Below are 19933 nucleotides of genomic sequence, written 5' to 3' on the forward strand. Positions count from 1 at the left end.
TACCGTAAACGTGTACTTGAATCAACAAAATATAGCCTTTGTTGGTGCTTGTAAAACGCTGGGAGAAGTCTCTCAACTAGTAACTTCTCATTGCTTTAACACAGATTTTGTAACTTTAGGTAGTTAAGAGTATTTATGAAGTTGTGTAACAAAGACAATCCTCATGTTGGAACCTGTAGATTGTAAGTACAGCAAGAAAACAAATGCGGCTATCCACATGAATGGAGTTCTTAAAAGTTACTAGCATCAATTTTTTACACAAGGGGCTTCTTATGTGAACCCTACAGACAACATCGGTCATGGGAGGAGGGTGGGTTCAGTTTTGATGGAGTTGGAGGAGGAGGTGGCATTAGAGCCCCAAAAGCTGCTTCCTGAATTTGATGAACTTATCATCTCGAACTTCCTCATCATGCTGTCATTATGGTCCTCATGATTGAGAGGAGGTATGCCCACTTCCCCTTCCAGCATCTTCACAACCCCAGTCATGGATGGCCTTGTAGCAGGGTCCCCTTGCACACACAAAAGTGCCACCTCCACCATCCTCCTAGCTTCCTCTTGCTTCACACTACCCTTGTCCAGCCTCTTATCCACCACCACACCAGTCACTCTATCTACTGTGTTTACCATGCCTGCAATGAGCTTCCACTGCTTCATTTCCTTCACTTTCCTTCCACTCACCAACTCCAACAACACTACCCCAAAACTGTACACATCACTCTTCTCTGTCACTACATAATCCGTAAGCCACTCAGGTGCTAAGTAGCCAGGTGTCCCCCTCATTGTGGTCACCACCACACTCTGCTCCCTTGCCATGAGCCTTGACATCCCAAAATCAGATATCTTGGGTGAAAAATTCCCATCCAAGAGTACATTCTGAGGCTTCAAATCCATGTGTATGACCCGGTCTCTGCACTCCTCGTGCAAATAAGCCAAACCCCGGGCTGTTCCAACTGCAATATCAAACCGCATTTGCCATGTCAGTGCATGGTCTTGCCCCTTTTTGTCATCTGAGAACAACCATGCATCAAGGGACCCATTCACCATGTACTCATACACAAGAAGCCTGTTCCTTCCCTCCACACAATACCCTATCAAGTGCACAAGGTTCATGTGGTGGATCCTGCTGAGGATTGACACCTCAGCATAGAATTCTTTCTTGCCCTGTACGGAGCCATCTTTGAGCTCCTTCACAGCAAACTCTGTGCCGTCTGCCAAGGCTCCCCTGAACACTGTGCCAAATCCTCCACTCCCAAGCGCATTGCTGAAACCACCTGTGTAATCATGTAGCTCCTTCCATGAAAATCTTCTGGGTTTCACACCAAGCCAGCTAGACTCTAAAAGCTCGTTCTCAAACTCATCATCCTCATCTGATTTTCTGGATTTTTTGACGATCAGCAGTATACATCCCAAAGTAAAGGATAATGTCACGAAGGTTAGCAAAGCATAACCAATAGCATGTACCTTCTCAGACTGAGAGGTTGATCTTGTTGGTGCTTCAGTTGCTTGAGAAAGCTTGAGGAAGAAAGCCCACTTGGAACTGTTCACTAGCTGGAGGCTACCTAAGTGGTCTGTAACTAGAAAGCAAGAAGTGGTGTTTGCTTGGAAGAATGCAGCAGCACACGAGCAGTTCTGCAAGCACAGATTTTGGCAGTCCTGCTCAGAGCTCACATTGGTGTTTCCTTCCATGAAATATTTGAGTGGAAAATAATCAATCTGCGTCATAGCTGAAGACATAGTAATGTTGCCCTCTGAAGGACATGTCAGTGTCTCTTGCTGGCAACTTAATTGCAGATTTGAAGAGTTGAATGAATGTAAAGATGATGTATTTTGGCACGGCCTGCAAGTTTGGGTACTATTATCACACACACCATAGGAGCCACAATAATCTGGCAATCCACATACATTGTTCTCAAACAAGGTATAGAACAGGTACCAGGACGTAGAACTACTTAACCAGCTAGTATCATTTACTGTATAGACATTAAGATCTCCATCTTCTTCTAATCGGAGAAAAGTGGCATAAGTGATGTTCATCTTGTGAATTTGAGGGTCTAGAATGACTTTTCTTTGCTGGGAGCTTGCCGCGGCACATGCCGTGGTTGAGACTTGTTGGGTATCCATGATGGCAGACAAGTTTGACAAGAGATCTAGGCTTACAACACCACTTTCATCCCAACAGAAGGCAGCATACAAGGATGTATTGCTATTGAAGCTCCATATCCAGTATGGCAAAGGACTGTCAGATGAGCTGAAACTGGCGGAAAGAGCAAGCCCACCGGGCTGCATAACCATGGTATAGGTGCCAGAGGAGGAATTGGCCTCCAGATCCCAGTTGAAAAGCTTTTGGCCGATTTTGAGTACTTGAAAGATCATAAGAGTGTTAGTGGGATGGTCAAAGGATTGCCAAGCGATGGTATTGTTAGCCGTTTTGAGGAGGATGTTACCTACAAAGGTGATTTCCATGGAGGAGACGCCTTGGTTGGAGGTGTTGGTGTGCCAATTGAGGGAGCCATCAGAATCCAGGAGTTGAAGGTCGCCATGAGGGCTGAAGTAAAGGCATGCGTTCTCATGGACAGGAGAGAGTGTGTTTGCGGTCCAGATGACCTGCCCGTTGTAAGGCCTGTTCCTGCGGTTGTCGTAGGCAACGAGCGCGAGATAGAATGTGGGATTCTCTGAGGCGGTTTGCTCTGCGCTGGTGATGAAGAAAAGGCCGAAGACGATGCTGGTGCTATGGTTGGTGTCGATGCCCGCCGACCTCCCGAACAGCTTCTGATCGAAGCTGAGGCCCACGAAGTTGTAGTCCGAGGATTCATTGTTGAATGCTGTGAAATTGGGATAAACGAAAACAGCAGCTGATGCCTGATCAACGGAGCTGGAGGCGATGTAATTAGCGACGGCGGGCGCAGCGGCAGACGCGAGGTGGTGCTCTGCAGGAAGAATCATGAGGATCTGCAATAATAACAAGAGCATCTGCAGCAGCAACTCAAAACCAGCTTGTGAATCGATGCCGGTGCCCATCCCCCTTAACCAACACCGATTTAAGCGCTTAACCTAAGCTTTTAAATACAAAGCGCAGCCAACCGTGAGAGCCGTCAGCAGCTTAGAACGTTCGTCATTCAACACACACAGTTTTCCGCCGTGTGATAGTCACTTTATGTGTGTGTATTTTATGCATATATTTTAGTTTGAGAGAGTTAATTACTTCACTTTACAATGTGACTATTAATTTCCTAAGCACTTACACAACCTTCATTCTTTTACAGGGCGTGATGATGTAATTTCCCTTCTTTGGAGTGTCAATACAATTCTCTTTATTCATTTAAAAACAATGTGACTATTAATTCATATACAAGGAAGCAAGTTTAATAAAAGAGTAACCATAAATTCAATGTACTGTTCGTTCCTTGAATTTATTGACCAAAAAGGGAGAGGTGTGCATGTGAAAAAAGTAAAGTTTTTATTTACCTCTTACTTCAGTTTTTTAATCTTTCAAGAGTCTTTTAAATAGAAAAAATGGAAAACCCAAATTTTGTATTCAAACATGTAATTGTCACAATATCTATTATTGACTTTTCCACATGGTGACGTAAATGTTTGTTTGAATTGCATATTACAATTTTTTTTTTCAATAAATGGTGTAATTCAATCTAATTATTATTGGTTGCATTGCTAGGAGTGTGGGATGTTTGTAAAAGTCCTCAATAATTATTATTGGTAGCATTGCTAGGAGTGTGGAATGTTTGTAAAAGTCCTAAACCAATTAAGTCCAAGGTGGAACATCAATAATGCATATGCCATAGTCCCCATAGATGTGGGATGGTGGTGAGCTTTATAAGTTTGAAGTCACAATTTACAAAAGTCTAAAATTCAAACACCAAAAATTTCAAACTCCAAACCAATACCCACAAAATTCTAGAGTGTGATACTAGAAAGTTCTATTTTTTGCGAGTCCAAGTTCTATAGAGCCTGGAGGACAAAGAGGACCTTGAAAGTAGGAAAAGGCACTCAATATTTCCAACTAGTAGAGCCATATGCAATAACTCTTATAAACTAATCAAAATGGAGGACTTCAAAAGTAGGAAAAGGCACTCAATATTTCCAGCTAGGAGAGCCATTTGCAATAACTCTTTGAATTTGAAGACTCTTATATACAAAGCAAAATGGACTATTATCTAGCCACTCACTACTTTTTACATAAGTATATCTTAGTCATTGTGGTAGTGCATAAAGCCGTATGTGAGTTAAGTTGGAACTTTTCTTTTTCATTGAGTCTTACACACTTTAAATACCATAGATGAAGCATATGGTGCCCACGACTAGCATTCAAATCCATTATATTATCTTAAGCTCAAGCAAGTGTTTTCTTCAACACTTCCAAGATCAATTCAAAGTTTGAATTATTTCACAATGTCTATAAAAGCACTCTTTACTTGTGACTCACACCCTAGTCATACTCAAGGGCTAATCCCTTCCTCCAATGATTAAAGTCAAGATTTCAAGCCATAACATTTCAAAGTAGATGCACTTTATTTATAATCGTGTTCACAAAACAAAGTATAGTGCAAAGTCTAGTAAAGAAAGTTTTATTGAATCAATGTTTCCAAAAACCAAGCTTACAACTTAGGTGATTGAGTGGAACTTTTTGAGATATTGACTTTAAAAAATAAAAAAACAAAAGTTTTCACAAATTGCAAATTTAAGAAGTATAATTTTTTTCCCTGCTTAAAAAAACAACAAATATTTTTAACATTCAATGTTGGAAGTGTGAAAAAGGTTTCTGAATCTTAAATATAACATTTGCAAGCTTTCTCACACTAGTGTCTAAGACTTAAGTATAAGGGTACTAGGTTGGCCCGCCTAATGCCCATATTTTCATGCCTAAAAATTAATGGTGTGGCCACCTAGTAATAAGTGAGAATTTATTGTGGTGTGAAATCAATACTATTAGTTTCTTTTCTCTCCTTTTTTTATGTGTTGAGGTTTTTAAGAGCACTGTCTTGCAATTGATGAAGGTTTTTGAAGTTCTTATTATGTGGAAAGAATTTTTGAATTGTATCAAAAACTTGAAATATTATTGATAGATGGTTTTTGCATTTGTTGTTTTTTTTAAAATGTGAACACTCATTATGAATTATACGTGAAATATTATTGATAGATGGTTTTTGCATTTGTTTTATAAAAAAATTGAGCACTTGTCATGAATCATGCCCTTTATTCTTAAGGGCTAATCCATTTCTCAAGGCTTCAACAAACTCAAGATTTCAAGCAAACATTAAAAAGGACAAGACACTTCATCTATAGCCTTATTCATAGTAAAACACTTTATTGCTCACTATGAATGGTTAAAACAAAGTCTAAATCAAGTGACATGCAATGTCAAAATTTGATGGCCCAACCATTTTTTTTAAATGAGTCATTTTGCTCTTGAGCCATCTTGAGCCAAGTGTGTTAAAATATTTTTTCTCATAAGGATGTGTAATGCACATGACTTTGCAAAAATCCCAATTCTCATGTTTATGAAAACTTCAAACTATATTTTAGATCAATGTGATTGTACCAACTACCAATTCTCATATTTGTGTAATGCACATCACTTTGCAAAAATCCCAATTCTCATGTTTATGAAAACTTCAAACTATATTTTGGATCAATATGATTGTACCATCTACCATCTTTACAATAAAGCTCAGTACATTCCCATAGTGGTTTACCCCATTTCTCCCAACAATTCTTAGTGACAATTGTGACACCAACACCACCGCATAGAATCGTTGTTCTGGCTTCCGAACCTTTGCAAACTATTGGAAGTGTGGCATTGGTATCATCATTCTCATAATAATCTCCAAACATTTCTCCTAACAATGTTTAGAGACAATTGTGACACCAACACCACCACATAGAATCATTGTTGTGCCTTCCCAATCATTGTTTTTCTTCTCCGTAGTATGAAGCTCATTCTTCAACTGAATCTTTCGTGCCTTGGTGTTAGTTTCATATAACTTCACCAAGGTGTCCTATGCCTCCTTGGATCACTTGGCATCCTATATATGCCCAATCATGGCGTCATGTATACTAATAGAAAAACAATACATGACTTTCCTTGCTCTTTGATTCAATCCTTGTATTCTTTTACATCTGCAAGATGGTAAGGTGAAGTACTTGCAGATTTACTTCACGTTTCAAATATTACAAAAAATCTAGTTTCTGTTGGCCAGATGATTGAGCAGGGTTTGAAAGTGTGCTTTAACCCTGATGGTTGTTATGTTAAAGACTTTGAAGATAAGTGCAGATTGGTTGCAAAAGGCAATAGAGTGGATAAAATGTTTACAATAGATGTAAATATGCTTGAAGTGAAAGCTGCAATGTTTGCACAAGGATCAGGAGTTGTTGCGATACATACATTTGGCATAAGAGAATTGGGCATTTAAATGTGCAAAGAATGAAGACTATGCAAACTAAAGAAATTGTGACATGGCTGCCTAAGTTTAAGATTGATGGTATGTAGAAAGTATATGAGGCATGGCAATCTATAAAGAAGACAAAGCATGTATTTTCACATGATAGAAATGTGAGCAAGAATGGTGACAAGATGTTATGCATTCAAATGTATAGGGTCCTACAAAAACTATGTCTATGGATGGCTGTAAGTATTATGTAACATTCATTGATGACCACACGAGAACAGTGTGGGTGTATTTCATGAAGAAGAAGAGTGAAGTTTTCACTCATTTTCAGAATTTTAGAGTGATGGTGGCTGAAAAGCAGACAGGAAAGCATGTGAAGTGCCTAAGGTCAGATGGAGGGGGAGAGTATTTCTCCAATGAGTTCTTTGATTTTTTGTGAAAGAATGGCATTCAGAGACAATTTACATATAGATACACTCTACAACAAAATGGGGTTGTTGAGCGGAAAAATAGGCACATTGCATATTAGGAATTTTTTGGACCCAAAAAGAGCCTCCTAGGGATTCCTAATTTTAAGGGATTAGAGTTTAAAAAGTTGGACTTAAGGGAGACAAAGGCTTTGATGACCCCTATTTCTTGCCTTGCCACATCAGCCATACCTCCCTAGTTTCACTTTTTAAAGGGAATATTCTCATACTCTCTCTTACTTTTTGACTTTTCTCATACTTTCTCTCTTACTTTTTGAATTTTTTATCTTCATTCTTTACAAATTGAATCTTTCTTGTCAGTTTGAAATCTCCTTTCTCATTAACTCCCACCATATCTCCCTTCCACATCAGCAAAACATTCTCGTATTTAGGTGGGTCCCAAAAAGTCAAAATTTTTATTTTTAATTTTTTTTACATTTTGAGGTGAAAAAACACCACCCAACCAATATGTATAAATTTTTTATCTTCTCTCTACAAATTGAATCTTTCTTGTCAGTTTGAAATCTCCTTTCTCATTAACTCCCACCATATCTCCCTTCCACATCAGTAAAACATTCTCGTATTTAGGTGGATCCCAAAAAGTCAAAAAAATATTTTTTATTTTTTTACATTTTGAGGTGAAAAAACACCACCCAACCGATATGTATGATGAAAATAATTTTTTTCCTCCAAAAAGCTTGTAATTCAAGGGTCACATCAGAAGCCTGTCAGGAGCCAGTACATCCATAACTAATTGTCAGGTCCCCACAACCCCATAAACATAACTAACTGTCAGGAACCACTACATCCATAACATCCCGAAATTGTGGGGACCCCCAAAAATTATTATTTTTTAAATTTTCTCATAAATGTAATTTATTGATGAGAGAAACTCCATGTTAGTATATTTGTATATCAAAAATATCATTTTCTACTTAGAAAAACGGATTTGTGTTAAACTTCCAACAGCAAAGTTTTAACAGTCTCTCTCACTCACTCTCTCTCTCTCTCTCTCCCTCTCCCTCTAAGGATCTCTCTGCTTTAGCTTCTTCCTCTGCTTAGCTATGGATCCTTTGCAAGCTGTGTATGTAGCCCCTTGTGAAGCTAGAAAACGGAAGGTTGATTTACACATTCGTATTCCTGAAGAGTATGGCAGCTCTAAAAAAACCCATCCTACTGATGCACAATCTGTCCAAGCTCGTAGGATAGCTAAGGAGAAAAATGTAAATCTTTGGGTTGATGGGCATCTCTATCCAATTGACCTTCCATTAAGAGCAAATCATCCTTTTCGCGATTTATCATCTTTTATGCAATTTGTTGGTGAAGGAGAGCTTGGCTTATTAGGATATTACAGAAGATTGACTACAAGTGGAGCTTGGCAAACCCATATTCTCCAATCTCAATTGCAAGCATCATAATAAATCAAGAAATCAAGTTTTATCAGAGGAACACTGAGTTGCTGTGATAAGTAGAGCCCCTTTCGCTCGCACAGTGAAGGAGATTCTCCAACGATATAGAACAGAGTTCCATGTGCAAGGGATTACCCTTGAAGCATTGCAAGAAGCCTCCGAGGCTTACCTTGTTGGGCTTTTTGAAGACACCAACCTCCTTGCAATACATGCAAAGAGGATTACCATATCTACCAAGGACATGTAACTAGCTCGGCGCATTCGAAGTGAGCGAGACACGATCTAGAGATCTTAGATGTTAACCTTATTTTTGAAGCATCTCTTTTGTTTCAAACCCCCCTTTGTAACAAGCCTATCTGGCTTTCATTTGTAACCTTCTGGATAATTAAAATTTTAAGTTTCTCTTACAATGTCTCGATGTCATCATGTTTGTTTAACATGGAGTGTCTATCATGTGCCAGTTTGTCACCCAAGGCATCAGAAATGCTCCTGGAGGATTGAGGAAGCTATGCCAGAACAGTGCGAATTTGACCTCTGCAACGACGATGTAGGCTCAAAATTTCCATTGTTCTGGTACTTCTCTCCTAGCCACTCTGGATCATTTCTGATGCGTTTATAATGAAGTTGAGCACACTAATTGTGAGAAACAGTAGTTTACAAGATAAAAACACCTTAAATCATGTGTAAAAATACAGTGTTTATTATCCAATGCATCAAAATTGCTCCTGGAGGACTGGGAAAGCTATGCCAGAACAATGCGAATTTAGGCTCTGCATAACGATGCAAGCTCAAAATTCGCATTGTTCTAGCACTGCTCCCCTAGCCACTCAGGATCATTTCTGATGCATTTATAATGAAGTTGAGTACCCTAATTGTGAGAAACAATAGTTTGTAAGATAAAAACGACCTTAATCATGTGTAAAATTATATTATTTGTCATCCAATGCATCAGAATTGCTCTTGGAGGACTGGGGAAGCTATGAACAGTGTGAATTTAGGCTCTGCAGAGCGACGCTGCATGCTCAAAATTTGCACTGTTCTGGCACTGCTCCCCCAGCCACTCAGGATCATTTCTGATGGATTTAATGAAGTTGAGTACATTAATTATGAAAAACATTAATTTAAAAGATAAAAATACCTTTAATCATGTGTAAAAATACATTATTTATCATCCAATACATCAGAATTGCTCCTGGAGGGCTGGGGAAGCTATGCTAGAACAGTGCGAATTTGGGCTCTATAATAGCGGTGCAGGCTCAAAATTCGTATTGTTCTGCCACTGCTCTCCCAGCCACTCAGAATCATTTCTGATTTATAATGAAGTTGAGTACACTAATTGTGAGAAACAATAGTTTATAAGATATTTATTATGTATAAAATTACATTATTTGTCATCCAATGCATCAGAATTGCTCTTGGAGGACTGGGGAAGCTATGCCAGAACAGTGCGAATTTAGGCGCTGCAGGCTCAAAATTCGCACTGTTCTGGCACTGCTCCCCCAGCCACTCAAGATCATTTCTGATGCATTTATAATGAAGTTGAGTACATTAATTATAAAAAACAATAATTTACAAGATAAAAATACCTTTAATCATGTGTAAAAATATATTATTTGTCATCCAGCATCAGAATTGCTCCTGGAGGACTGGGGAAGCTATGCCAGAACAGTGCGAATTTGGACTCTCCAGTAGTGGTGCAGGCTCAAAATTTGCACTGTTCTGGCACTGCTCCCCCAGCCACTTAGAATCATTTCTGATGTATTTAAATGAAGTTGAGTACATTGATTATGAAAAACAGTAATTTCTAAGAAAAATATCTTTAATCATGTGTAAAAATACATTATTTGTCATCCAATGCATCAGAATTGCTCCTAAAGGACTGAGGAAGCTGTGCCAAAACAGTGCGAATTTGGGCTCTACAGCAGCGGTGCTGGAGGCTCAAAATTCGCACTGTTCTGGCACTCTCCCCTAGGCTCCCAGGGTCATTTCTGATGCATTCACAAAAACATTGATGGTACAAACTAGAAAAAACAATGATATACTTGATGAAAATAAGTTTACAAAAACTGTATTGTATTCATAATAAGAAGTGATACATCATCTTTACAAAAGCTTTCTTATAATATTAAGCTCCCTTCTCTTGTTATTGGGCAGTGTACTCAAGGAGTGATTGGGTTATTTCTTGAGGATCTTCTATGCCTATGCTTTTGGCTATACCTATACAAGCAAGGAGCTTACCCCTAAATCCAGAACCAAAAACATCGAAGGTAAGGGATTTTTTAATCAGAACTATACATTTGGTGCTCTGTGCCATCATAGAGGCTACACAGAGCACCTTAGAGAGAGCTTTCAAAAAGAAGAGAGTGAAGGCAGATTGAGGGGTGTAGTCCCTATTTCAAAATTAAATTCCTGCAGGGTCTGCATCCACCTTCTTTAGCGCATGTTGAGATCCTTCTAAGTGAAAATCCACTTTAAGCTCTGATGATCTGTCCTCATCAAAGTGAATCTTTGACCCAGTAGGTAATGTCTCCACAACTTCAGGGCATAGACTACTGAAAGTAGCTCCAGGTCATGGGACAGCATAATTTCTCTCATGCGTTCTGTGTGACAACCATATTTGGAGTACTAGAGTTATAGCATAGTTATAGTACCAGCTCATATAGGCAGGTTCACACTAAGGATTGCCCATTGTATGTTATATTCGAAAAGTACTTTTGCTTATAGTATGAACTCTTATCTCTTTAGTTAATGGTTGTAAAGAAAAGAAGAAGCATTTTCTTATGTTTCTCTGTAGATACTTTCCCCTCTAATAATGTTGAGGAACAACCACTCCAAAGCCTCACTGGAGTTTTCTATGCTATGCATGCATCCATTGGAGAGACAATGTTTGTATCTCAAAGCCCAAGTGATCTTGTACAGAGCAATATCTTTTTCTTGTCTCACTCATATTTTGTAGATAGAAAACCAGGTTTATTTGGCAAGCTAGAAGAGATCCCCAACCCCCCTCTTAACAATCCCCCGAATGGCCCAAACCAGATGCTTGGACCATCTTATGCTTAAAGTTTAAGATGGTAAGTGATATCAAGACATCACTCAAGTCTTCAAAGGCATCTAGGTCAGTAGGGCTAAATTGGTCTTGTCCTTTACATGTTTTTGTGCACATGTTCAATTCCACGCCAATGCACCAAACAAAAAAACAATGTATATTTGTAAGGAGGTACGGTCTGACCAAATTCAAGGATTACTAGGAGAGGGTTGGGAGGTTAATGAGGGGTCACATCAAGGTGATGTGTACAAGTGCAATGTAGTAGATTCTACAGTGTCTTGCAGGTTCTTGAAGGCACGCTCTATTTTGTACATGCGTCTACACTACCAAAGATGGATGCAAAAGTACGGGACATGGATCCCACTTCAAGCCTCAGAAGAAGAAATTATGCTTATTGAGGTAGCTGTGATGATGCAAAATGGATGGATTGAGCGAGTGGCAGTAAGCAAGCATTGGAGCCTAACAGACCTGCATCAACACTTTAGCATCATGGGCTTTGACAATGTGGAAGAGTCAAGTTTCAAGTTGATGAGAAGAAAGGTATATCTGATTCCACTACATGTCTAGAATTAACCCTTACACTTTTCTGGTTATTGTGCCACTTTCTATATTTTTACAGATTGGGAAGCGTAAGGAGGGGACAACCATGGGAATTATGTATAGGAAAATATTTTGAATTTTCCTTTGATTGCAGAGGGTGGTTGGAATTGACACATTTGCAGGGGGAGAGCTTGAGAGGTATGGAGTTTCTGCAGTAAAATGGAGAGCTTAGAAGAGGAAGAAAGAGGTTTAAAATGATCTTTCCAAACCTAGAGTATGTTGGGGGGAAGTTTGAGAGGGAAACACACTTTTAGAAAAAAATTAAAAATTTTAAATTTTTAGGGTTTTTAATCTGCGCGATTCTAGGTGGGGGGACCTCTAAGTTTGGGCGCAGGAGGTAGGGGGACAAGAGTAGTAATTAGGCCCCATTAGAAAACCAAAGCCTAGGCCCCCTAGGATCAAAGAAGTCAAAAATGTGCACCCAGCCCTCCTCGTATTGGTCCATTCCTAATCAAAAGTTAATCCAAGAAGCCCTCTTTGGGTCCAAAAATTTCCTAATGAGAGATAACACAAGCATTGATGAACAGAGAATAATATTCCGCATAGCTATTGGGCTAAAGTTGTTTCTACATCAGTTTATATCATGAATAGGACTCCTACTATAGACATACGTGATGTAATGCTAGAGGAGAAATTCACTAGCAAGAAACCTGATTTGTCTCACTTGAAATGTAATGCCTATGTGCATGTGCTAGATGAGTTGTGTACAACGCTGGATCCAAAAGCATAAAAATGTGTGTTTATTGAATATTCCCTTGAGAAAAACGGATATAGATGCTATAACCCTACTACGTGTGAGTTGAGGGTAAGCAGAGATGTTATGTTTGATGAAATGAGTAGCTAGTATGCTACTGAAAAAGATACTGTTGGGGCTAATGTAACTAGAAATGTGATTGCACAGAATGGAAGTCAACAATCATAGTCATTGACTGGACCTAAAGAGCCCTCTTGTGTTGGGGTTGTTGATAGACCACGGAGTGGAAGACTGCGTCAAAACACTAGCCCTGCCCGTGAAAATGTAGTTGGTACATCACATAAAGGCAAAGAGAAGGTTTGGGAGTTTCTTGGTATGCCTGACATTTCTGCAGGGCATTCTTATGTTGATGGAGAATCTGGTGGCTCAGAGAGCAGAGTCTTGATGTGATGAGCTTGGGACTCCATCTATTACAACACGTGGTGCAAGAAGGAAGGCAGGAGAAGCTGCAAAAATGCTAAGTAGTGATCATGGACAACGCACGTCAAGGAGATTTAGAAAAGTTATTAACAAGTTGATTTATGATGGTTATGTCGCTCATCATTATGCATATATGGCTAAAGTTGTACGAGATGTTAAACCCACATGTCTTGAAAAAGCTGTTGGGAATATAAATTGCGAGAAAGCCATGGATGAAGAAATGGCTGCATTGGATGTAAATGAGACTTGGGACTTGGTGCCATCGCTTGAGGACAAGAAGGCTATTTGATGCAAGTGGGTGTGCAAAATAAAGCATAACTTAGATGAAAGTATTAGCATGTATAAAGCAATTTTGGTTGCCAAAGGTTATGCTCAAACTTATGGCATGGATTATGAGGAGACGTTGAACCCTATTGCTAAGATGGCAACATCTGTGAGAACAGATATTGTGGTGGCTATATCAAAAGGATGGGTTTTACATCAAATGGATGTTAAGAATGCGTTCTTGCATGGTGATTTGTAAGAAGAAGTGGATCAACCACCACAAGCTTATGAAGATGTGGGTCACCTTGATTTTGTATGCAAGTTGCATAAAGCCTTATGTGGATTAAAACAGGCACCAAGAGAATGGCATGATAAGATAGCACTATATCTTATCACCCTTGGTTTCATGTGGCAGATGTTGATCATTCACTCTATGTCAGAAGAGTGATAAGGGCCTTATGGTCATCACAATCTATGTGGATGAATGACTTGATTGTTGGGGCTGACAGTGGAGAGGAATTTCAGAGTGTGAAATGTCTCCTCAAGCAAAATTTGACATGAAGGATTTGGGTGAGCTGAGATACTTTCTTGGCATTGAGGTTATTAGAACGGCCAAGGGAATATGGCTACACAGAGGCAATATGCATGGGACATGCTGTCCAAATATGGTATGACTAGGTGTAAGCCAATTTCTATGCCATTAGATTCAAATGGTAAGTTGAGTGCAGTTGTGGGTTATATCTTGGAAAAGCCCACTATGTACCGGAAGATAGTGGGTAGCTTGATCTATATGACGATCACCATGCCAGATTTGAACTATTCAATTGGATTGGAGAGTCAGTTTTTATGTAGGTTCCTTGCAAGCCACATTTGGATGGTGTGAGGCGCACATTGCGCTATGTGAAATCCACATTAGACTATGGTCTCTTTTATGAGGATGGTATGAAGTTACAGGTGTATGGATACACTAATGCAAATTGGGCTGGTAGTATCACAGATAGGAGATCTACTTGCAGATTTATGTTTTCCTTTGGGAGTGGTTATGTGACATGGAGCAATAAGAAGTAGCCAACAGTTGCCTTGCTTGAGTATGGACGCAAAGTATAGGAGTGCTACAATGGCAACATGTGAGATAGCTTGGTTGCACAAGTTACTTGGTGATTTGGGATTGTAAGTTGACAGACAGGTTATCATCTGTTGTTGCAACAACCTTAGTAGTATACAATTGGCAAGGAACCCAATTTTTCATGCGCAGACCAAACACGTAGAGGTCCACTATCACTTCATTAGAGAGAGGATCTTAGTAGGACACATTTATCTCATGTATGTTAGCACAGAGGAGCAAGTAGCTAACATTTTCCATGAAAGCCCTGGGAGAAAAGAAGCTTCCCAAATTTTGAACTATGTTTGAGTCCTAGAGATGGAGTTAAGCTTGAGGGGGAGTGTTGACATGTCAAGCTCAACACGAGCTGACACTTATGATATGCCTAGGTGACCATTTTCGCCACTTACATCACTGGCGTGTTTGGTAACAATGGTAGAATTTGTAACATTTGCTTAGATCATGGGCAAATCATAGTATGAAGAAGACTAATGAGAGAGGAACAAGAAGCAAAGCATCCCAGATAGCTAACATTGCTCAAATATTCAATGGTGATGGAGATGCTAGGAGACACTTTGAAGTTTTTGAACAAGTGTGTGAGGTCCTAGGAGAAAAGAATGAGCTGAACAAGTCTAACGCCTTTAGCATGACTTTAGACGGTAAGGCAAGGGATTGGGTACTCTCAGGGTCGAGGAACAAAAGAGATTGTTTTTGTTGAAACAATTTGTGCATGAAGATGTACTTTGGGGAGTGGTCCAAAAAGCAGAGAGAAACGAAGGAGAGCTGATTAGAGATTTCATCAGTTGACGCAAGCATTTGAACTCTGGTTGTGCACCACATGAACATTTCAATAACAATTAGTTACTGATCCATGGGCTTACACATGAAGAGATCTATAATGGGTTGATAGACGGATCACTGCATGGAAGGACAACCTAATGATCAAGGGAACTAAAATCTCCTCAGAGACAAAATATGTTGCTTCTCTTGATGATAAAACCCATTGTGAAGGAGAAAAAACCAACAAATATGTCTATGTTAGACTTCTCTAAAGCTATTCAAGATGTGCTGAAAGCAAATTGCGCTCCTCAAAATACTCACATGTGCCCATAGCGAGAGTAAAAATGGTGCTCAATTTGCTACAGAAGCCATAGTCACAGCAACCTTTAGAGCAAAATTTCATGGGATTTGCAGCAGCCACAAGGTAAGATATTATCTTACCTGCTAAAGAGTCCAAGATAATAGAGCCTTGCTTGCTCCTCCGCAATATCGCCTACCACATAGACACATCCCACCGTGGAGAAACCATCACATCAGCTAGTACCCAAAGGCAACTATAGCACTCAAAATCAGCCATTGTCTCCTCCAAAGGCAACTATAGCACTCAAAATCAGCCATTGTCTCCTCCAATCCTAGTACCACAACCTCCACCTCGTAAAATCACTCCTTTGAATCAAAGAGGTTATGAGGAACCTATCTAGTTTTTTTATTATGAGATTGAGACAGATCTAGCCACTTAGTATACAATTGAATCCTCCGAAATGCTTCCTAAGCACTACATTGAAGATCCTAGGGGAGGAGTCAAAGTTGTATACCAATTGGGTGCGACTATAGGAAGAGGTTGAGATGTTAACTCAATAGCCCGAAGAATGGCTGTCCAGTGTTTGTAGACATTATGGATACCCCACTGATCTACTATTGTAGTGCTAGTGTGCTTAGCTATACTACGGGGACACTTTTCTCCCATCGGATTTTTCCCCATGTACATCTAGTGGGACAAGCCACTAAGATAGGCTACATATTTTCCATGTACACTCTTACTCTCATTGTATGTGTGCATACTCTTGTAAGATGTGAATATCTCATTGTATGTGTGCTTACTCTCATTGTATGTGTGCATACTCTTGTAAGCTGTCAACATCTCTATGTGTGTATCATGTTGTAGGCACGCTACCTCTTTCCATTGAGTAATATACTTGCTTAATCATCACATTTGTGATCCTTATTTCCAACATTTGGTATCAGAGCTTCATTGTGGTGGTTACAAGTTTTGTTTTCCATCCATGAATGGAATCTACACGCATTCAATGAGCTTGCATTTGCATAGCTCAAGCTACGCTCATTTCGTATGATTTTCATTAATATCAATTTTGGTGGTTCTATCATCAAATTCCGTCAAGTTATGCTTGGTGTGCATGTGGTGTGCAAATCTCATTAACTTCGACGAATTTTGCTCTAGTTTTCGTAATTTCCATCAAGAGCATTACTCTAATGTGGGGTGCAAATCTCATCAAATTCGTAACTTTGCTCTAATTGTTCGATGTGGATCAATCAATGTGCATTTGATGTGCATTAAATCGGCATCAATTTCGTCTTAAATTTGGTGGTCAAATTGTCGAATTCTATCGATCTTATGCTCTAATTTTCATCCTATAGAAATTTCCTTGGAGAGCATAGGTTCATGCTTTCAATTGTTTGTTCGTGATTTCAACCGCTCATGTTATTGTGACAAAATGGTGGTGAATTTTGTTTCTTCGTTGAGCACTTGATTAATTGGTGAATTTTCTCATCAATTCGAGGGAAATTTTTTGTGGTCAACCTTAGCTCCCTTACCACCCGAAATTTGCAAGAACGTCTGAATAGGGGCACACAATGAGCGATAAATAAAATTCATTAATTAGTTCAATCGAAAAACCTAAGGTTCAAAAAATCTTACGTATTAAATTTTTTAGTAACCTTATTAATTAAGGTTTCTCCAACCGTAACTTTGTGGCAACCGCTATTGCCACCCCTCTCTCTCCCCCTCAACCGCTATCACCACCCCTCTCTCTCCCCCTCTCTCTCTCTACTCGCTATTCGCTGGGTCTGATCTTTGCAAGAATGGGTATACAACAAACGACAGAATTTCAAGGTGTGCATTCGTCATCTCGCTGGGTATTTTTTCTTATTTATTATGTAGTGAAATTGTTTGATAAGGATGGTGATGGTTTTATTTGTGCAAAAGAGCTTCAATTCGTGCTTAGTAGCATGAGCCTCACTGTCAGCTGATTGCCGCAACATGATCCATTCCGTTAATGTGGATGGAGATGGCCAGGTTAGCTTTGATGAGTTCAAGTAAATGATGGTCGGTGGATTAGGCCAAAGCTGATTGTTTAATCCATCCGGCCATGGATTGGCTTGAATGTTCAATCCAAGGAAAAGCATGATTTGTGTTTGTGTCAAACACGAATTAACATTTGTTTATTGCCGATCTTCACACAAAGAGCAATCTAAAACACCAAATACGTTAGGCCAAGTTTGATTTAGCTTAGGTTTGTTAGCCACACCCATCGCGTGAGAGAGCCACAAGCCTTGCTAAACTCAAGCATTATTTTTGATTTATTTTTAAGATATAGATTTGCATTCCCAAATGAATGTTAGCTGTGTTTGAAGGCGTATTAAGATCCTTAACCATGTCAATCCCAGTTGCATTAATGTAAATTAATTCACATGCAATTGTTGTTGATAAGCATGGGATATGAGCCTATGCATGTTGAAAAGGTAAATCTGTTTTAAAAAACATGGAAAAAAAAACTTGATTAAACAACGCAGTAAAAGTTGGAATTTTTAATGGAGGAGTGAGGCGGGTTTAAATATGGTGGATGTAGAAGGGAGTGTGTTGATTTGTCTATGTTTGCCAATTTTGATGTTTTCTTCAAAGTAGTCCGTGACTGTGACTGCCAAAATGGTCTTCAAATTTAAGGCCTGCTCTATGGTATCCAAACCTCCCCCCTGTTCCGAGGACTCGGAGGACGGGTTGGGAGACTAGTATATATTAAGAGAGCCTCTCACACTTGAACACACAACACTCGTACATCTTACAATAGGTGCATTCGTCATCTCGCTGGGTATTTTATTCGAGTTTTTTTTTATTGACCGTGCAGGCGGATTCTGCAAGTCGTCAATCACTTAGGAGCTTTGATTTTTTTTCATAAGTAGAGCCATTAGTGATTAGGGATATATATTTAATTTATATAAAATAAATTGAAATACAAGACCAGATAATTTTTTTATTTTCTGCTCTCTCTCTCTCAATCTTATGTTTATCTTATCCTTCTGGAAACCTTAACCAGGATTAGAGAAAACTTATAAAATCGTATTTCTCTTTTCAAAAATGTTAATTAATAATGCGCTTCGAGTGGGCAGAATTAATGAAATTGATTAATTAATAATTTGCTTACAACAGATTAAGATTTTGCGTCTTTGTTTCAACTCTTCTTGCTACTAGCACAAGGTTCTGTCATATACGACGTCCAATTTCACGTATGTTTTTTGATAACAAACATTTTAAATTTCTAACTTATTCATTTATTATTGTTTTATCACTAATTTGACTATATGTATTATGAATTATTAACCTATTTTTTCTTATTTATTATGTAGTGAAATGTCAAAAATGAAAAAAAGAGCAAGATAATCAACGACTGGAAAATTTATAAATTCAACTAACGAAAGCCATGAAGTTTCAAGCATAGAACCTAAGAAAAATCGTGGAAGACCAAAGAAGTTATCTAATGAAGATGCAATGTTAGATCAATCCAATGTCAACTTGAAAGTGCTTGAGCTAAGTGTGACAATATCATTAGGTGGTAGTGACATTGATGAAGCATTACTAAATAATCTTCATGATTTTATCACTAAAGAATGCCTTGCTGGTAGTTGCTCATTGGAAAGAGGAGGCACAGTTTTCCATTTACACTATCAAATGGTCATTAGAATTCATGCAAAGTCAATAATTGCAGTTAATAAGCCCATCAAAAAGTATCTTGGTTGGGATAAGAATAATCCCATTGGTAGCATTGTAATGTGTAGAGCATTAAGGCAGAAGAACATGTACACATTTCATGGTATGATAGGCTATTGTATGAAAGATATTGATAAGCCTCATTATAAAAATGTGTCACATAATATTAGTGCAAGAACAACCTTAGGCAATTTTTTTTACTAACTTTATTAGAACCGCCTCATGCTGGGTGTAAACACTGCTGGGTTGGTTTTTTTTTTCTAGGTGAAAGCTCGCATGAGAGAGGACGATGCGATGAGAGGAAAAGGGAGCGGCACAACTATAGTGATACATTGAGATGATGCGTTGAGAGGGAGAGCGATGATCCACTGAGAGAGAAAGAGTTTTTTTAATAATATTGATTTAATTAGTAACCTAAGTTATTAATTATTTAATTCAAGCAATAACTTATATTAATTAATACAAGCAATGCCTGAATATGTCCTAAGTTATTAATTATTTAATTCAGGCAATAACTTATATTAATTAATCAATACAGGCAATGCCTGAATATGTCCATATGTCTAGTGAAATTAGAGAAGGACCAAGGTGGGCACACCAATTCAACAAGGCCTATCAAGGTGGGAACCACCCCTTTTCACGAGGCCAACCAATCCACGTGAATGAGCTCAATTATGCTCTCTC

The 19933-nt window shown here is 38.8% G+C and overlaps 1 protein-coding gene across 1 annotated transcript; it reads right to left on the reverse strand.

The window, feature by feature from the left end:
* Positions 1-211: 211 nt before the first annotated feature.
* On the reverse strand, positions 212-3138 carry LOC147642132 (G-type lectin S-receptor-like serine/threonine-protein kinase SD2-5). The gene has a single exon (XM_086773413.1). It carries the CDS (start codon positions 3016-3018, stop codon positions 298-300), a length of 2721 nt encoding a protein of 906 aa, XP_086629539.1. The 5' UTR covers positions 3019-3138; the 3' UTR covers positions 212-297.
* Positions 3139-19933: the final 16795 nt, after the last annotated feature.

The sequence above is a fragment of the Cibotium barometz genome, chromosome 1 (genome assembly GCF_041138505.1).
Source record: "Cibotium barometz isolate CiBa-2024 chromosome 1, ASM4113850v1, whole genome shotgun sequence".
Taxonomy (NCBI): Eukaryota; Viridiplantae; Streptophyta; class Polypodiopsida; order Cyatheales; family Cibotiaceae; genus Cibotium; species Cibotium barometz.